Raw genomic sequence first — 20,930 nt, 5'->3', positions numbered from 1 at the left:
CGATAAAGAATCAGGAAGAACGAAAAGTCTTTCTGGATATTTTGGTAAAAGAACTATGTAAAATTTTTAAAATTAGTGGGGAAAAATCTACAGAATGCAACTGAACTTTGTTATAGACTTTGCTGCATATGCAGCGGAGTGCTCATGAGTTGCTATTTCGTTGAAGATGGGTTTTTATTAGTTGAAAGTAAAAGAGTGGAGGAAGGAATAAAAGAATAAAATTCTCATTACATTGTTATATGTGCTATTGATGTCATGAAGTTCTCAATTATGTACTGAAGTATTTACATATGAAATTTATTTTTAGATACATCCAGTTAACTTGAAGTAAAATGCAATCGAACTTTATTGACTTATGCATATACAGCGGAGTGTCGATGAGTTGCTATTTTGTTGAAAATTTGAATTTTTTTATTAGTTGAGAACAAAAGAATGGGGAAAGAATAAAAAGATGTTTGTTACATTCTTAAACGTTCTTAGTTATCAAGTTTCAAGCATGTATTAAAGCATATATATATATATGAAATATATTTTAATATACTTACGATTAAGCTAGAAGCAAAATACAATTGAACTATATATGTGTTTAATTACGGTGCCATAAAATTTCACATATTTTATTTCCATTTGCGCAATGGTAAGCATATTTCATTTTTTTTAATGTTTGCATTTCATGGGCTTATTTCTTTTGCATGCAAATTGAAACATTTCAAACTGATTTTTTTACATAATAATATTCAAATTAAAATTGAATATTAAAAATAAAACTATTATACAATTTGTATGCGTGTGTTAATCAGTTTAGAAAAATCGCGGATTGCGATCTCTTAGTAACATTTCACTAGTTAAGGTCTTGTTTGGAGCAATAATTAACATCTCTTTTCTTATTGTATGGATTTTGAAATATGTTTATTATCACACGATTAAGAATTTGATGACGTCAAAATTTTTTATATCGCAACAACATAAAAGGCATTGAACATTCAACAATACGATGCTTTACTTCGACGCAAACTTTGTCGGTTTTTTAATATAGGAAGATATTAGGTTAATATTAGGTTTCACACTCTGTTTATATCGCCGGTTTTATTGTGATAATGGTAAAAATAATAATTTAAACGCGCGTATTAGATATTTTAAGGCGACCGTATTTTAGGCTAAAAATATTGTAAGTGAAACTATTTTTTGTCGAAATTTACAATTTTCCGGCATTATAATTCGTTATTAATTCACTTTGTTTTTCACGATTTCTAGCACTTTTTCATACACCAGCGTAGGTGCGTCTTTGGCCAACAAGAAGTCCAAATGATTGAATTTTGGAAACGGCACCCTGTAGTCATCCACTATATTGGTAAGCGAGTCACGAAGCATCTTCAAGTCCTAGAAAAAGTATTGAAAATTTAATTTACATATGACATTCAATACAATACAACATTAAACCTGCATGTCGTATATCTCTTGAATAGCAGAAAAATGCAAATCAACGAAATAAGGAAATTATATAAAACAAATAACAATGTATTAAGAAGAAGAAGTTCAGTTCAGCAATGTATAAAGAGCTCTATAAATGAAAGCAAGAATGGCATTTTATCTTAGATTGGTAAATCATTGTCTATGGAAAAATATATTTAGTTATTTATTTTTTATTAGTATTCTTTATCGGTTTTTTTTTTTTTTTTTTTTTGCATGTTATTTTAATTATCTGTGGGATTATTATTATTCTTAATTAATGCATATTTTTTTGCATAATTTAATTATCTAATTTTCTGCTTACTTTTTTATTAACGATCCAGTCGTTATCGCTATGAATCAGTGCGATCGGCACTGTGATACGCGATAAATCGTAATCGGGCGGTATTGTCGCATTGTAGATCTGCATATTTTTTTGTCGACCGTAATCGTATGCTCGGAACTTGCCCGAGTTTACTCCTTGAAGGAAATGCGCCATGGTTTTTACTGAAGTGCCGGACGGAAAATGAGCCAAGAGCATGGGTAATAATAGCTAGATAGCATAAACACTATGAAATACAATCGCGAAGCTTCATGACACAAATATTGATTGAAACGACGATTGAAACTGCGTTACATTATCGACACTTACGGAATACTTACATAATCAAACTGTTCCTCGTCGAAGCCCTTGAGCAGGAAAGTTATGATACCACAGATCTGTTGCGTAAAGAGATTGACGTTGCATCCCACTCTCGCCAGATACAGCAATACACTGTTCTTTGGCAAGAATTCATTTATGCCTAAGAATCGCAAGATTGCCTACAATGGAAAATATTTTATCTCTTTTCATGTCATGCGAGCTAACTGCTACATTAATTGAGCAAGTTTCTAGCGGACTCTTTCTGCATAAGTACAAAAATGAAGATAAGTACAATAATTTAAGAACATCATAAACTAACGGATATAAATTTATATAGTGCAAATTACTCTGATCTTATTTTTTAGATTATTGTCATTGAAATTATGGTCATCCAACTCTATACTTTTATCGAGAACTGGATCAAGCTAATTAGCTTACCTCGATGGAGCTTGTATAAGGAGCAAACAATCGCAACAAGCTTGTCATATTTCCTACAAAGGCTACAGGCGCGAGGCTGATCATCACTCTGACCATTTTGGCGAATTCTGGGCGTTTTATTGCCATCACGTAGAAAGTGGTTGTACCTATCGAATAACCAATGTACGTATGCACTGGTTTCGATGTCAGATTCGTGACATATGAGATCATCGCGGGAAGATCGTACGTGCCCATTTTGTCATAGCTATTTGAATTCGATTCGACAGAATATTATATAATTAGATCGTTATAAAGTCATTATGCGCTTAATACTAAATCGAATTAAATATTCGTTCAACTACACATTATTTTCCACGCCCTGTTAATTTTATCTCTTTTCGGTGTCAATACCTGAAATTCCAGAATTTCGGGTTCGACGGCGATAGAGAAATGTGCGTCTTCGAGTAAGTGTTCCCGCGGAAGTTGCCCAACCAAACGTCATATCCTTGATCGGCCAATTTGTAAGCTGGTGTGCAGACAGAATGTCGTTTGCATATATTTTTTCTTATAAGATTCATTTATTTCTAATAGATTTTAATAGCATTTTAACATTTTCGTATATTAATACAGGGTGTCCCAGACTTACCGTATCACCCGTTAATGGCAGATTCCTGAGGTTATTTAGAGACGAAAATCTTAATACCAAAATGTCGAGGCTACTATGGTATTTGAATGGGAAAGGCTTAAAGTTTATTAATAGCTTGTCAGAATTTCGCGCGCTCATGGACATCGCATCTCGAAAGGACCCCTGCACAACACTTTATTCAATACGTTTTATTCACTTCACTCAGCTCTTATTCACTTTGTTCACTTTATTTACATTGTTCGCAATACTAACGAATTTACTAACGATCATAATTTCTAAATTGTATTAAAACGCGATGCGCGTCGAACTGTCAAAGCAGTCGTGCCATTGACAAATGACGTTTCTCATGTCATGAGAGAAAATCAATACTATAGATACGAAGTATGATCTGCTACATAAAGTATTGTGCTAGGATCCTCTCGAGATACGATGTCCCTGAGCGCGCAAAATTCTGACAAGCTGTTTGGTAAATTTTAAGCCTTTGTTATTCAAATACTATAGTAGCCTTGACATTTTGGTATTAAGATTTTCGTCTCCAAATGACTTCAGGAATCTGCCATTAACGGGTGATACGGTAAGTCTGGGACACCCTGTATATATGTTATGCAGATTAAAATGTTAATAACATATGGATAAAACCATTTTACTTTTGTCGGATAAGTTAAACAAAAGTTCTGAGGCGCTTTTGAGAAAGCAGTACATTGTTACATACAAAATTTGTGAAGTAAGAGTAACAGACACACAGATTCTCTTGCCGTTGTCTTTTTTTGTAATTTTATAACTCAATGTTTTTTCGATATTAGCACAGTCAATGACGGATCTCGAGATACTATTTGCAGATTAATTAAGAAATCATACGTAGTGCTTTTTCCTTGCCGATTATGATCCAGATTGCGGAGCTGCACAAAAGGCAGTGTTGCAGAAACACGACTGGAGAATTTTTACCACCTGGAATACGATGTATCGTTAAGAGATAGCCGTCCTCCGTCAATACAACATGAGCTTCTGCAGGATAACCTGCCCTTCTGATCAGCTCCAACTGGAAAAAGGATTGGTAAATACTTATTATAGAATAATTTCGCTATTAGTCCTATTGTGCAACAATACATTTTGACCGTGAATCGTGCTGATTGAGAATTTGTACACTTCGTACGTATGTGGCACAACAAATTGTTACGCAACATGATCGATTATGAATGGATCCCTTTAGTAAGTACATTATTTTCAGAACTTTATTTCTGAAAATTGCAAAACATCTCAATTTTTTTTGCACGATGTTAAAAATTGTTCTTGAAAATAACAACAATTATTTTATATGGTGATATTTACATCAATTCCAAAAAAATTAATAATAAATTATTGAATTAATTCTAAAAAACAAAAAATATAAATATGAATATTATACTAAATCAAATATTAAAACTGTCATTAATATCGAGTAATTTTTTAACTTTTGAAAAACGACAATAGTTGTAAAATCTCACATTTTTCTATCCGCAACATCAAAGATTAAACGGACATTAAATTAAGGAAGATTTTAATTTTCTCAGGAGACAGAACTTTTGCTTACCGTGTTGAGATTGGCGTCGACGTTATTCTGGATATCATTCAGTGCAGTCGACAAGAGTTTTTGCAAGTTGTCGAATGTCACATTTACTGTCGCCGCACCGAGGAATCCGCAGAGCGACAAGAAATATACGATCGCTGTTGGCTGCATCATTGACAAAGGATTCAGCGAAGGTCGCAAAGTCTTTCGGGGTATTCTGATAAAAGAACTGTGTAAAATTATTGAAATTAATAGGAAGGAATTCGCAAAAGCAATTAAATTTTACTAGACTTTATCACTTGCGAAACGGAGTGCCAATGAATGCCGTTGAAGACTTGCGGCAGGGGAGAGTTGAGTAAAAAAGGAAAAGAAGTGTGAGGTAAAGAACAAAACATGCTATTGAGGTGACCAAGATTTTAATTATATGGTACTAAAGCATTTACATGTAGAATATTTAGGGTGTCCCAGACTTACCGTATCACTCGTTAATGGCAGATTCCTGAGGTCATTTGGAGACGAAAATCTTAATACTAAAATGTCGAGGCTACTATGGTATTTGAATGGGAAAGGCTTAAAGTTTATTAATAGCTTGTCAGAATTTTGCGCGCTCAAGGACATCACATCTCGAAAGTACTCTTGCACAACACTTTATGTAGCAGATCATACTTCGTACTTCGATAGTATTGATTTTCTCTCATGACATGAGAAACGTCATTTGTCAATGGCACGACTGCTTTGACAGTTTGACGTGCATCGTGTTTTAATACAATTTGGAAATTATTATCGTTAGTAAATTCGTCAGTATTGCGAACAATGTAAATAAAGTAAATAAAGTGAATAAGAGCTAAGTAAAGTGAATAAAACGTATTGAATAAAGTGTTGTGCATGGGTCCATTCGAGATGCGATGACCTTGAGCGCGAAATTCTGACAAGCAGATTGGTAAACTTTAAGCCTTTCTCATTCAAATACTATAGTAGCCTGGACATTTTGATATTAAGATTTTCGTCTCCAAATAATTTCAGGAATCTGCCGTATACGGTAAGTCTGGGACACCCTGTATTTCAAACTACAATTAAACTTGAAGTAAAATACTATTTAAATATATGTGCGTTTAATTACGGTGCAAAATTCACATATTTTATTTCCATTTGGCAGTAATAAACATATTTCATTTCGAAAACAATAAATCATAAACATTATGTAATAGATTCTTGTATTATACACTAATCAAATTTCAAAAAATATAAGCCACTGATAGATAGTTCTTTTTTTTTCGCACGCAAATTGAAAAATTTTTTACAAGAACTAAGATAAAAGTTGTCATCTATCAGAAGTCATTCAGCATAAATAAGTCTTATAATAAGTCTTATGAATGAAACTTATTTATTCTGAATGACTTCTGATAGATGACTACCTTGAACTTAGGTCTTATGAAGAATGTTCCAATCTCTGTGCGAAACGGAAAAAACTAGATTCGTTTTTTTTTGTTTAAAACAATTCTGTGATGTTAGCGTTAAAGAAACTATTGTAATCATTTTCTGTACACTGAAGAAGGCCGAAAACTATGGCTGAAACGTTTGTATTTAACAAGTAAATAAACAATTTGAACCCGTCAAACTAGCTCTGGCTTTAGTGGCTTATATTTTTGGAAATTTAAATATTTCATTTTGTTTTTAATGTTTGCATTTTATGAACTTATCTCCTTTTCACGTTCCTTGTTAACTTTTTAAGAATTTCTGTGAATATTGAAACATTTGAGATTGATTTCTTTTTTAAGAAAAATATCCAACTTAAAAGCAAAAATTAAAAATGCAATTGGTATATAATTTTTATGCGTGTGTTTATCATTTTAGAAAAATCGCGAATTGCGACCTTTGTAGCAACATTTCACAGTTAAATGATAAGGTCTTGTTTGGTGGAGCAGTAACTAACATTTCTTTTGTTATTGTATGTATCTTGAAATATGTTTAGTATCACATGATTAATAATTAGAAAACGTTAAAAGAAAATTTGCAGCTTTTTATAGCGCAACTACATAAAAATCACTGAACATTCAACAATGCGATGTTTTACTTCGACGCAAACTTTGTCGGTTTTTTAATATAGGAAGATATTAGGTTAATATTAGGTTTCACACTTTGTTTATTTTGCCGGATTTATTGTGATAATGGTAAAAACAATCACTTAAACGCGCGTATTAGATATTTTAAGGCGACCGTATTTTGGGTTAAAAATATTGTAAATTAAACTATTTTTCGTCGAAAATTACAATTTTTCGGCTAAAATTTACAATTTTATAATTTGTTATTACTAATTCACTTTGTTTTTTATGATTTCTAGCACTTTTTCAAACACCAGCGTAGGTGCGTCTTTGGCCAACAAGAAGTCGAAATGATTGAATTTTGGATACGGCACTCTGTAATATTCCACTATATTGGTCAGCGATTTACGAAGTTTCTCCACGTCCTTGAAAAAGTATTTAAGATTTAATTTACATATGACACTTAATACAATGCAACGTTAAACCTGCATGTCGTGTATCTCTTCAATAGCAGAAATCTTCAATAACAGAAAAATGGAAATCAACGAAATGAAGGAAGTTATTAAAAAAATTACAATGAAAATGAAGAAGTTAAATTCAGCAAAGTATAAAGAGCTGTACAAAAGAAAGCAAGAATGGCATTTTATCTTAGATTGGTTAATCACTGTCTCTGAAAAAATATATTTGGTTCTTGATTTTTTACTAATATTGTTTATTATTATTTTTTTTAGCATATTACTCTTATTATCCATGGGATTATTATTATTCATAGTTAATGCAGATTTGTGTCCACAATTTAATTAGCTAATTGCACTACTTACTTTTTCAGGAGTAATTAAGTCGTTAGTACCATACATCAGCGCGATCGGCACTGTGATACGCGATAAATCGTAATCGGGTGGTATTGTCGCATTGTAGATCTGCATATTTTTTTCTTGTCCGTAATCGTATTCGCAAAACTTGCCCGACTTTATTCCCTGAACGTAATGCAACACGGTTTTGATTGAAGTACCGGATGGAAAGTGAGCCAAGATCATGGGCAATAAAGTCTAGGGAGCATAAATAGTATGAAATACTATCTTAAAGTTTAATGACATGTGTGTGTGTGTGTGTGTGTGTGTGTGTGTGTGTGTGTGTGTGTGTGTGTGTGTGTGTGTGTGTGTGTGTGTGTGTGTGTGAATAATGACTGAAACGACGATTAAAACTGCATTACATTCTCGGCATTAACGAAATACTTACATAATTGAACTGTTCATCGTCGAAGCCGTCGAACAGTAATACTATGATACCGCAGATCTGTTGTGTAAAGAGATCGACGTTGCATCCCACTCTCACCGGATACAGCAGTACACTGTTCTTTGGCAAGAGTTCATTTTTGCCTAAGGAACGCAAGATTGCCTACAACGGAAAATCTTTTATCTCTTTTCACGTCATGCGAGCTAACTGCTACTTTAATTGTGCAAGTTTCTAGCGGACTCTTTCCGCATATGTACAAAGATGAAGATAAGTACAATAACTTAAGAACATCTTAAACTAACGGATATAAATTTGTATAGTGCAAATCACTCTGATCTTACTTTTCAGATTACTGTCAATGAAATTGTGGTCATCAAAGAATCTGTCGTTAAAATTCATCGAAAACTATCAAGCTAATCAACTTACTTCGATGGAGTTTGCAAAAGGAATGATCAATCGCAATCCGCCAGACAAATTTCCTACAAAGGCTGCAGGCGCGAGGCTGATCATCATTCTGACCATTTTAGCGACTTCCGGGCGTTTTACTGCCATCACGTAAAAAGTGGTCGTACCCATCGAATAACCGATGTACGTATGCACTGGTTTCGATGTCAGATATGTAACATATGAGATCATCGCGGGTAGATCGTACGTGCCCATTTCATCAAAGCTTTCGGAATTTTATTCGACAGAATATATAATTAGATTGTCGTAAAGTCATTATACTCTTGATACTAAATTAAATTAAATATTTGTTGCAGCTACACATTATTTTTCATGCGCTGTTAATTTTATTTCTTTTCGGTGTCAATACCTGAAATCCCAAAATTTCGCGTTTGACGGCGAGGGCGACAGAGAAATGTGCGCCCTCGAGTAGGTGTTACCACGGAAGTTGCCCAACCAAACGTCATATCCTTGATCGGCCAATTTGTAAGCTGTGCAGACAGAATGTCGTTTGCATATATTTTTTCTTATAAGATTTATTTATTTCTAATAGATTTTAATAGCATTTTAACATATTTGTATATTAATATATATGTTATGCAGATTAAAATGTGAATAACGTATGGATAAAACTATTTTGCTTTTGTCGGAAAAGTTAAACAAAAATTCTGAGGCGCTTTTGAGGAAGCATTACATTGTTGCATACAAAATTTGTTAAGTAAGGGTGACAGACACACAGGTTCTCTTGCAGTTTTTTTTTTGTAATTTTATAATTTAATATTTTTTCGATAATAGCACAGTCAATGACGGATCTCGAGATACTATTTGCAGATTAATTAAGAAATCATACGTAGTGCTTTTCCTTTTCCGATTATGACCCATATTGCGGAGCTGCACAAAAGGCAGTGTTGCAGAAAGACGACTGGAGAATTTTCACCACCTGGAATACGATGTATCGTTAAGAGATAACCGTCTTCCGTCAATACAACATGAGCTTCTGCAGGATAACCTGCCTTTCTGATCAGCTCCAACTTGAAAAAAAATCGAAAATACTTATTAAGAAATTATTTCGCTATTAGTTATATTGTGCAACAATACGTGTTGACCGTAAATAGTGCTGACAATTTGTACATTTCGTACTTATACGATGTTGTACAACAAATTGTTACGCAACGATTGATTGTGTATGGATTTGTTTGGTGAATACATCATTTTCAGAACTTTATTTTAAAAAAGTGCAAAACATTTGAATATTCTTTTGCAAGATATTAATAATTGTTTTAAAAAACAACAGCAATTATATGGATATATTTACATCAGTTTCAAAAAAATTAAAAACTAATTATTGAATTAAATTTACAAAATAAAAGATATAAATATGAATATCACAAAAAAAGCAAATATTAAAACTATGATTAATATCGAGTCAATTTTTAACATTTGAAAAGCTACAATTGGTGTAAAGTCTTTCATTTTTTTAATTTTTCAAACATTAAACGAACATTAAATTAATGAAGATTTTAATTCTTTCAGGAGACAGAACATTTGCTTACCGTGTTGAGATTGGCATCGACATTATTCTGGATATCATTCAGCGCAGTTGACAAGAGTTCTTGCAAGTTGTCGAATGTCACGTTAACCGTCGCTGCACTGAGGAATCCGCAAAGCGACAAGAAATATGCGATCGCCGTTGGCTGCATCATCGATAAAGAATCAGGAAGAACGAAAAGTCTTTCTGGATATTTTGGTAAAAGAACTATGTAAAATTTTTAAAATTAGTGGGGAAAAATCTACAGAATGCAACTGAACTTTGTTATAGACTTAGCTGCATATGCAGCGGAGTGCTCATGAGTTGCTATTTCGTTGAAGATGGGTTTTTATTAGTTGAGAGTAAAAGAGTGGAGGAAGGAATAAAAGAATAAAATTCTCATTACATTGTTATATGTGCTATTGATGTCATGAAGTTCTCAATTGTGTACTGAAGTATTTACATATGAAATTTATTTTTAGATACATCCAGTTAACTTGAAGTAAAATGCAATCGAACTTTATTGACTTATGCATATACAGCGGAGTGTCGATGAGTTGCTATTTTGTTGAAAATTTGAATTTTTTTATTAGTTGAGAACAAAAGAATGGGGAAAGAATAAAAAGATGTTTGTTACATTCTTAAACGTTCTTAGTTATCAAGTTTCAAGCATGTACTAAAGAGCATATATATATATGAAATATATTTTAATATACTTACGATTAAGCTAGAAGTAAAATACAATTGTACTATATATGTGTTTAATTACGGTGCCATAAAATTTCACATATTTTATTTCCATTTGCGCAATTGTAAGCATATTTCATTTTTTTTAATGTTTGCATTTCGCGGACTTATTTCTTTTGCATGCAAATTGAAACAACTCAAACTGATTTTTTTACATAATAATATTCAAATTAAAATTGAATATTAAAAATAAAACTATTATACAATTTGTATGCGTGTGTTAATCAGTTTAGGAAAATCGCGGATTGCGATCTCTGTAGTAACATTTCACTAGTTAAGGTCTTGTTTGGTGGAGCAATAATTAACATCTCTTTTCTTATTGTATGGATTTTGAAATATGTTTATTATCACACGATTAAGAATTTGATGACGTCAAAATTTTTTATATCGCAACAACATAAAAGGCATTGAACATTCAACAATACGATACTTTACTTCGACGCAAACTTTGTCGGTTTTTTAATATAGGAAGATATTAGGTTAATATTAGGTTTCACACTCTGTTTATATCGCCGGTTTTATTGTGATAATGGTAAAAATAATAATTTAAACGCGCGTATTAGATATTTTAAGGCGACCGTATTTTAGGCTAAAAATATTGTAAGTGAAACTATTTTTTGTCGAAATTTACAATTTTCCGGCATTATAATTCGTTATTAATTCACTTTGTTTTTCACGATTTCTAGCACTTTTTCATACACCAGCGTAGGTGCGTCTTTGGCCAACAAGAAGTCCAAATGATTGAATTTTGGAAACGGCACCCTGTAGTCATCCACTATATTGGTAAGCGAGTCACGAAGTATCTTCAAGTCCTAGAAAAAGTATTGAAAATTTAATTTACATATGACATTCAATACAATACAACATTAAACCTGCATGTCGTATATCTCTTTAATAGCAGAAAAATGCAAATCAACGAAGTAAGGAAATTATATAAAACAAATAACAATGTATTAAGAAGATGAAGTTCAGTTCAGCAATGTATAAAGAGCTCTATAAATGAAAGCAAGAATGGCATTTTATCTTAGATTGGTAAATCATTGTCTATGGAAAAAAATATTTAGTTATTTATTTTTTATTAGTATTCTTTATCGGTTTTTTTTTTTTTTTTTTTTTTTTTACATGTTATTTTAATTATCTGTGGGATTATTATTATTTTTAATTAATGCATATTTTTTGCATAATTTAATTATCTAATTTTCTGCTTACTTTTTTATTAACGATCCAGTCGTTATCGCTATGAATCAGTGCGATCGGCACTGTGATACGCGATAAATCGTAATCGGGCGGTATTGTCGCATTGTAGATCTGCATATTTTTTTCTCGACCGTAATCGTATGTGCGAAACTTGTTCGAGTTTACTCCTTGAAGGAAATGCGCCATGGTTTTTACTGAAGTGCCGGACGGAAAGTGAGCCAAGAGCATAGGTAATAATAGCTAGATAGCATAAACACTATGAAATACAATCGCGAAGCTTCATGACACAAATATTGATTGAAACGACGATTGAAACTGCGTTACATTATCGACACTTACGGAATACTTACATAATCGAACTGTTCCTCGTCGAAGCCCTTGAGCAGGAAAGTTATGATACCGCAGATCTGTTGCGTAAAGAGATCGACGTTGCATCCCACTCTCGCCAGATACAGCAATACACTGTTCTTTGGCAAGAATTCATTTATGCCTAAGAATCGCAAGATTGCCTACAATGGAAAATATTTTATCTCTTTTCATGTCATGCGAGCTAACTGCTACATTAATTGAGCAAGTTTCTAGCGGACTCTTTCTGCATAAGTACAAAAATGAAGATAAGTACAATAATTTGAGAACATCATAAACTAACGGATATAAATTTATGTAGTGCAAATTACTCTGATCTTATTTTTTAGATTATTGTCATTGAAATTATGGTCATCCAACATCTATACTTTTATCGAAAACTGGAGCAAGCTAATTAGCTTACCTCGATGGAGCTTGTATAAGGAGCAAACAATCGCAACAAGCTTGTCATATTTCCTACAAAGGCTACAGGCGCGAGGCTGATCATCACTCTGACCATTTTGGCGAATTCTGGGCGTTTTATTGCCATCACGTAGAAAGTGGTTGTACCTATCGAATAACCAATGTACGTATGCACTGGTTTCGATGTCAGATTCGTGACATATGAGATCATCGCGGGAAGATCGTACGTGCCCATTTTGTCATAGCTATTTGAATTCGATTCGACAGAATATTATATAATTAGATCGTTATAAAGTCATTATGCGCTTAATACTAAATCGAATTAAATATTCGTTCAACTACACATTATTTTCCACGCCCTGTTAATTTTATCTCTTTTCGGTGTCAATACCTGAAATTCCAGAATTTCGGGTTCGACGGCGATAGAGAAATGTGCGTCTTCGAGTAAGTGTTCCCGCGGAAGTTGCCCAACCAAACGTCATATCCTTGATCGGCCAATTTGTAAGCTGGTGTGCAGACAGAATGTCGTTTGCATATATTTTTTCTTATAAGATTCATTTATTTCTAATAGATTTTAATAGCATTTTAACATCTTCGTATATTAATACAGGGTGTCCCAGACTTACCGTATCACCCGTTAATGGCAGATTCCTGAGGTTATTTAGAGACGAAAATCTTAATACCAAAATGTCGAGGCTACTATGGTATTTGAATGGGAAAGGCTTAAAGTTTATTAACAGCTTGTCAGAATTTCGCGCGCTCATGGACATCGCATCTCGAAAGGACCCTTGCACAACACTTTATTCAATACGTTTTATTCACTTCACTCAGCTCTTATTCACTTTGTTCACTTTATTTACATTGTTCGCAATACTAACGAATTTACTAACGATCATAATTTCTAAATTGTATTAAAACGCGATGCGCGTCGAACTGTCAAAGCAGTCGTGCCATTGACAAATGACGTTTCTCATGTCATGAGAGAAAATCAATACTATAGATACGAAGTATGATCTGCTACATAAAGTATTGTGCTAGGATCCTTTCGAGATACGATGTCCCTGAGCGCGCAAAATTCTGACAAGCTGTTTGGTAAATTTTAAGCCTTTGTTATTCAAATACTATAGTAGCCTTGACATTTTGGTATTAAGATTTTCGTCTCCAAATGACTTCAGGAATCTGCCATTAACGGGTGATACGGTAAGTCTGGGACACCCTGTATATATGTTATGCAGATTAAAATGTTAATAACATATGGATAAAACCATTTTACTTTTGTCGGATAAGTTAAACAAAAGTTCTGAGGCGCTTTTGAGAAAGCAGTACATTGTTACATACAAAATTTGTGAAGTAAGAGTAACAGACACACAGATTCTCTTGCCGTTGTCTTTTTTTGTAATTTTATAACTCAATGTTTTTTCGATATTAGCACAGTCAATGACGGATCTCGAGATACTATTTGCAGATTAATTAAGAAATCATACGTAGTGCTTTTTCCTTGCCGATTATGATCCAGATTGCGGAGCTGCACAAAAGGCAGTGTTGCAGAAACACGACTGGAGAATTTTTACCACCTGGAATACGATGTATCGTTAAGAGATAGCCGTCCTCCGTCAATACAACATGAGCTTCTGCAGGATAACCTGCCCTTCTGATCAGCTCCAACTGGAAAAAGGATTGGTAAATACTTATTAAAGAATAATTTCGCTATTAGTCCTATTGTGCAACAATACATTTTGACCGTGAATCGTGCTGATTGAGAATTTGTACACTTCGTACGTATGTGGCACAACAAATTGTTACGCAACATGATCGATTATGAATGGATCCCTTTAGTAAGTACATTATTTTCAGAACTTTATTTCTGAAAATTGCAAAACATCTCAATTTTTTTTGCACGATGTTAAAAATTGTTCTTGAAAATAACAACAATTATTTTATATGGTGATATTTACATCAATTCCAAAAAAATTAATAATAAATTATTGAATTAATTCTAAAAAACAAAAAATATAAATATGAATATTATACTAAATCAAATATTAAAACTGTGATTAATATCGAGTAATTTTTTAACTTTTGAAAAACGACAATAGTTGTAAAATCTCACATTTTTCTATCCGCAACATCAAAGATTAAACGGACATTAAATTAAGGAAGATTTTAATTTTCTCAGGAGACAGAACTTTTGCTTACCGTGTTGAGATTGGCGTCGACGTTATTCTGGATATCATTCAGTGCAGTCGACAAGAGTTTTTGCAAGTTGTCGAATGTCACATTTACTGTCGCCGCACCGAGGAATCCGCAGAGCGACAAGAAATATACGATCGCTGTTGGCTGCATCATTGACAAAGGATTCAGCGAAGGTCGCAAAGTCTTTCGGGGTATTCTGATAAAAGAACTGTGTAAAATTATTGAAATTAATAGGAAGGAATTCGCAAAAGCAATTAAATTTTACTAGACTTTATCACTTGCGAAACGGAGTGCCAATGAATGCCGTTGAAGACTTGCGGCAGGGGAGAGTTGAGTAAAAAAGGAAAAGAAGTGTGAGGTAAAGAACAAAACATGCTATTGAGGTGACCAAGATTTTAATTATATGGTACTAAAGCATTTACATGTAGAATATTCAGGGTGTCCCAGACTTACCGTATCACTCGTTAATGGCAGATTCCTGAGGTCATTTGGAGACGAAAATCTTAATACCAAAATGTCGAGGCTACTACGATAGTTGAATGGAAAAGGCTTAAAGTTTACCAATCAACTTGTCAGAATTTCGCGCTCAGGGACATCGCATCTCGAATGGACCCTTGCACAACACTCTATTCAATACGTTTTATTCACTTCACTCAGCTCTTATTCACTTTATTCACTTTATTTACATTGTTCGCAATACTGACGAATTTACTAACGATAATAATTTCTAAATTGTATTAAAACACGATGCGCGTCGAACTGTCAAAGCAGTCGTGCCATTGACAAATGACGTTTCTCATGTCATGAGAGAAAATCAATACTATCGGTACGAAGTATGATCTGCTATATAAAGTGTTGTGCAAGAGTACTTTCGAGATGTGATGTCCTTGAGCGCGCAAAATTCTGACAAGTTTACCAATCAGCTTGTCAGAATTTCGCGCGCTCAGAAACATCGCATCTCGAAAGGACCCTTGCACAACACTTTATATAGCAGATCATACTTCGTACCGATAGTATTGATTTTCTCTCATGACATGAGAAACGTCATTTGTCAATGGCACGACTGCTTTGACAGTTTGACGTGCATCGTGTTTTAATACAATTTGGAAATTATTATCGTTAGTAAATTTGTCAGTATTGCGAACAATGTAAATAAAGTAAATAAAGTGAATAAGAGCTGAGTAAAGTGAATAAAACGTATTGAATAAAGTGTTGTGCAAGGGTCCATTCGAGATGCGATGACCTTGAGCGCGAAATTCTGACAAGCAGATTGGTAAACTTTAAGCCTTTCTCATTCAAATACTATAGTAGCCTCGACATTTTGATATTAAGATTTTCGTCTCCAAATGATTTCAGGAATCTGCCGTATACGGTAAGTCTGGGACACCCTGTATTTCAAACTACAATTAAACTTGAAGTAAAATACTATTTAAATATATGTGCGTTTAATTACGGTGCAAAATTCACATATTTTATTTCCATTTGGCAGTAATAAACATATTTCATTTCGAAAACAATAAATCATAAACATTATGTAATAGATTCTTGTATTATACACTAATCAAATTTCAAAAAATATAAGCCACTGATAAATAGTTCTTTTTTTTTTTGCACGCAAATTGAAACATTTTTTACAAGTATTAAGATAAAAGTTGTCATCTATCAGAAGTCATTCAGCATAAATAAGTCTTATAATAAGTTTTATGAATGAAACTTATTTATTCTGAATGACTTCTGATAGATGACTACCTTGAACTTAGGTCTTATGAAGAATGTTCCAATCTCTGTGCGAAACGGAAAAAACTAGATTCGTTTTTTTTTGTTTAAAACAATTCTGTGATGTTGGCGTTAAAGAAACTATTGTAATCATTTTCTGTACACTGAGAAGAAGGCCGAAAACTATGGCTGAAACGTTTGTATTTAACAAGTAAATAAACAATTTGAACACGTCAAACTAGCTCTGGCTTTAGTGGTTTATATTTTTGGAAATTTAAATATTTTATTTTGTTTTTAATGTTTGCATTTTATGAACTTATCTCCTTTTCACGTTCCTTGTTAACTTTTTAAGAATTTCTGTGAAAATGAAACATTTGAGATTGATTTCTTTTTTAAGAAAAATATCCAACTTAAAAGCAAAAATTAAAAATGAAATTGGTATATAATTTTTATGCGTGTGTTTATCATTTTAGAAAAATCGCGAATTGCGACCTTTGTAGCAACATTTCACAGTTAAATGATAAGGTCTTGTTTGGTGGAGCAGTAACTAACATTTCTTTTGTTATTGTATGTATCTTGAAATATGTTTAGTATCACATGATTAATAATTAGAAAACGTTAAAAGAAAATTTGCAGCTTTTTATAGCGCAACTACATAAAAACCACTGAACATTCAACAATGCGATGTTTTACTTCGACACAAACTTGTTGGTTTTCTAATATAGGAAGATATTAGATTAATATTAGGTTTTACACTTTGCTTATATCGCCGGTTTTATTGTGATAATGGTAAAAACAATCACTTAAACGCACGTATTAGATATTTTAAGGCGACCGTATTTTGGGTTAAAAATATTGTAAATTAAACTATTTTTCGTCGAAAATTACAATTTTTCGGCTAAAATTTACAATTTTATAATTTGTTATTACTAATTCACTTTGTTTTTTATGATTTCTAGCACTTTTTCAAACACCAGCGTAGGTGCGTCTTTGGCCAACAAGAAGTCCAAATGATTGAATTTTGGATACGGCACTCTGTAATATTCCACTATATTGGTCAGCGAGTTACGAAGTTTCTCCACGTCCTTGAAAAAGTATTTAAGATTTAATTTACATATGACACTTAATACAATGCAACGTTAAACCTGCATGTCGTGTATCTCTTCAATAGCAGAAATCTTCAATAACAGAAAAATGGAAATCAACGAAATGAAGGAAGTTATTAAAAAAATTAAAATGAAGAAGTTAAATTCAGCAAAGTATAAAGAGCTGTACAAAAGAAAGCAAGAATGGCATTTTATCTTAGATTGGTTAATCACTGTCTCTGAAAAAATATATTTAGTTCTTGATTTTTTACTAATATTGTTTATTATTATTTTTTTTAGCATATTACTCTTATTATCCATGGGATTATTATTATTCATAGTTAATGCAGATTTGTGTCCACAATTTAATTAGCTAATTGCACTACTTACTTTTTCAGGAGTAATTAAGTCGTTAGTACCATACATCAGCGCGATCGGCACTGTGATACGCGATAAATCGTAATCGGGTGGTATTGTCGCATTGTAGATCTGCATATTTTTTTCTTGTCCGTAATCGTATTCGCAAAACTTGCCCGACTTTATTCCCTGAACGAAATGCAACACGGTTTTGATTGAAGTACCGGATGGAAAGTGAGCCAAGATCATGGGCAATAAAGTCTAGGGAGCATAAATAGTATGAAATACTATCTTAAAGTTTAATGACATGAATAATGACTGAAACGACGATTAAAACTGCATTACATTCTCGGCATTAACGAAATACTTACATAATTTAACTGTTCATCGTCGAAGCCGTCGAACAGTAATGCTATGATACCGCAGATCTGTTGTGTAAAGAGATCGACGTTGCATCCCACTCTCACCGGATACAGCAGTACACTGTTCTTTGGCAAGAGTTCATTTTTGCCTAAGGAACGCAAGATTGCCTACAACGAAAAATCTTTTATCTCTTTTCACGTCATGCGAGCTAACTGCTACTTTAATTGTGCAAGTTTCTAGCGGACTTTTTCCGCATAAGTACAAAGATGAAGATAAGTACAATGATTTTAAGAACATCTTAAACTAACGGATATAAATTTGTATAGTGCAAATCACTGTGATTTTACTTTTCAGATTATTGTCATTGAAATTGTGATCATCAAAGAATCTGTCGTTAAAATTTATCGAAAGCTATCAAGCTAATAAACTTACCGCGATGGAGTTTGCAAAAGGAATGATCAATCGCAACCCGCCAGACAAATTTCCTACAAAGGCTGCAGGCGCGAGGCTGATCATCATTCTGACCATTTTAGCGACTTCCGGGCGTTTTACTGCCATCACGTAAAAAGTGGTCGTACCCATCGAATAACCGATGTACGTATGCACTGGTTTCGATGTCAGATTTGTAACATATGAGATCATCGCGGGTAGATCGTACGTGCCCATTTCATCAAAGCTTTCGGAATTTTATTCGACAGAATATATAATTAGATTGTCGTAAAGTCATTATGCTCTTGATACTAAATTAAATTAAATATTTGTTGCAGTTTCACATTATTTTTCATGCGCTGTTAATTTTATTTCTTTTCGGTGTCAATACCTGAAATCCCAAAATTTCGCGTTTGACGGCGAGGGCGACAGAGAAATGTGCGCCCTCGAGTAGGTGTTACCACGGAAGTTGCCCAACCAAACGTCATATCCTTGATCGGCCAATTTGTAAGCTGTGCAGACAGAATGTCGTTTGCATATATTTTTTCTTATAAGATTCATTTATTTCTTATAGATTTTAATAGCATTTTAACATGTTTGTATATTAATATATATGTTATGCAGATTAAAATGTGAATAACATATGAATAAAACTATTTTGCTTTTGTCGGATAAGTTAAACAAAAATTCTGAGGCGCTTTTGAGGAAGCATTACATTGTTGCATACAAAATTTGTTAAGTAAGGGTGACAGACACACAGTTTCTCTTGCAGTTTTTTTTTGTAATTTTATAATTTAATATTTTTCCGATAATAGCACAGTCAATGACGGATTTCGAGATACTATTTGCAGATTAATTAAGAAATCATACGCAGTGCTTTTCCTTTGCCGATTATGACCCATATTGCGGAGCTGCACAAAAGGCAGTGTTGCAGAAACACGACTGGAGAATTTTCACCACCTGGAATACGATGTATTGTTAAGAGATAACCGTCCTCCGTCAATACAACATGAGCGTCTGCAGGATAACCTGCTTTTCTGATCAGCTCCAACTAGAAAAAAAAATCGATAAATATCTATTAAAAAATAAGTTCGCTATTAGTTATATTGCGCAACAATACGTGTTGACCGTGAATGGTGCTGAAAATTTGTACACTTCGTACTTATACTATATTGTACAACAAATTGTTACGTAACATGATTGATTGTGTATGGATTCTTTTAGTATATACATCATTTTCAGAACTTTATTTCTAAAAATTGCAATACATCTGAATATTCTTTTGCAGGATATTAAAAATTGTTTTAGAAAACAACAGTAATTATATTGTATGGATATTACATCAGTTCCAAAAAAATTAAAAACTAATCTATGAATTAATTTTACAAAATAAAAGATATAAATGTGAATATTACACTAAAACAAATATTAAAATTATGATTAATTAATATCGAGTCAATTTTTAATATTTGAAAAGCTGCAATGGTTGTAAAGTCTCTCATTTTTCTACTTTTAGTATCAAATATTAAACGAACAATAAATTAATGAAGATTTTAATTATTTTAGGAAACAGAACATTTGCTTACCGTGTTGAGATTGACATCGACATTATTCTGGATATTATTCAGCGCAGTTGACATGAGTTTTTGCAAGTTGTCGAATGTTACGTTAACCGTCGCTGCACCGAGGAATCCGCAAAGCGACAAGAAATATGCAATCGCCGTTGGCTGCATCATCGACAAAGAATCGGGAAGAACGAAAAGTCTTTCTGGATATTTTGGTAAAAGAACTACGTAAAATTATTCAAATCAATGGGGCAGAATATGCAAAATGCAACTAAATTTTGTTATAGACTTCGCTGCATATGCAGCGGAGTGCTGATGAGTTGCTATTTCGTTGAAGATAGGTTTTTATTAGTTGAGAGTAAAAGAGTGGAGGAAGGAATAAAAGAATTAAATTCTCATTACATTGTTACATGTGCTATTGATGTCATGTAGTTCTCAATTATGTACACACGGGGACAGGAATGCGTAATTAATAACTTCTTTATTATAAGCAAAAGTAGTAATAATGGAACAGGATAAGTCGCTAGAACATACTGTCTCCAATAAATGTTCAAATATA

At 33.1% G+C, this 20,930-nt stretch overlaps 3 protein-coding genes across 4 annotated transcripts; all 3 read right to left on the bottom strand.

The window, feature by feature from the left end:
* Positions 1-1,077: 1,077 nt before the first annotated feature.
* LOC136998229 (lipase 3-like) lies at positions 1,078-4,339 on the bottom strand. Its single transcript, XM_067350724.1, has 7 exons — positions 4,263-4,339; positions 4,014-4,216; positions 2,921-3,035; positions 2,531-2,774; positions 2,113-2,271; positions 1,775-2,002; positions 1,078-1,380 (listed from the first exon to the last, which is right to left on the bottom strand). The coding sequence occupies exons 1-7, from the start codon at positions 4,337-4,339 to the stop codon at positions 1,225-1,227; spliced, it is 1,182 nt and encodes a 393-aa protein (XP_067206825.1). The 3' UTR covers positions 1,078-1,224.
* Positions 4,055-15,230, bottom strand: LOC136998227 (uncharacterized). The gene is made up of 15 exons (XM_067350679.1): positions 14,860-15,230; positions 14,148-14,328; positions 13,055-13,169; positions 12,665-12,908; positions 12,246-12,404; positions 11,908-12,135; positions 11,356-11,510; positions 9,977-10,187; positions 9,274-9,454; positions 8,794-8,914; positions 8,406-8,649; positions 7,983-8,141; positions 7,565-7,792; positions 4,726-4,930; positions 4,055-4,194 (listed from the first exon to the last, which is right to left on the bottom strand). The coding sequence occupies exons 1-14, from the start codon at positions 15,007-15,009 to the stop codon at positions 4,760-4,762; spliced, it is 2,547 nt and encodes an 848-aa protein (XP_067206780.1). The 5' UTR covers positions 15,010-15,230; the 3' UTR covers positions 4,055-4,194; positions 4,726-4,759.
* Positions 15,231-16,216: 986 nt separating this feature from the next.
* Positions 16,217-20,602, bottom strand: LOC105677392 (lipase 1-like). 2 transcript variants are annotated; one of them, XM_067348880.1, is made up of 7 exons: positions 20,393-20,599; positions 19,677-19,857; positions 19,198-19,318; positions 18,810-19,053; positions 18,386-18,544; positions 18,048-18,275; positions 16,217-17,657 (listed from the first exon to the last, which is right to left on the bottom strand). In XM_067348880.1, exons 1-7 carry the CDS (start codon positions 20,540-20,542, stop codon positions 17,502-17,504), a joined length of 1,239 nt encoding a protein of 412 aa, XP_067204981.1. In that variant the 5' UTR covers positions 20,543-20,599; the 3' UTR covers positions 16,217-17,501. The 2 variants fall into 2 exon arrangements, with proteins under 2 accessions (XP_067204981.1, XP_067204982.1); XM_067348881.1 differs by having other exon boundaries at positions 17,640-17,750; positions 20,393-20,602.
* Between the last annotated feature and the right edge of the window lie 328 nt (positions 20,603-20,930).

Source organism: Linepithema humile, chromosome 2 (genome assembly GCF_040581485.1).
Source record: "Linepithema humile isolate Giens D197 chromosome 2, Lhum_UNIL_v1.0, whole genome shotgun sequence".
Lineage (NCBI taxonomy): Eukaryota > Metazoa > Arthropoda > Insecta > Hymenoptera > Formicidae > Linepithema > Linepithema humile.
This window is presented reverse-complemented; position numbering and strand designations above follow the sequence as displayed.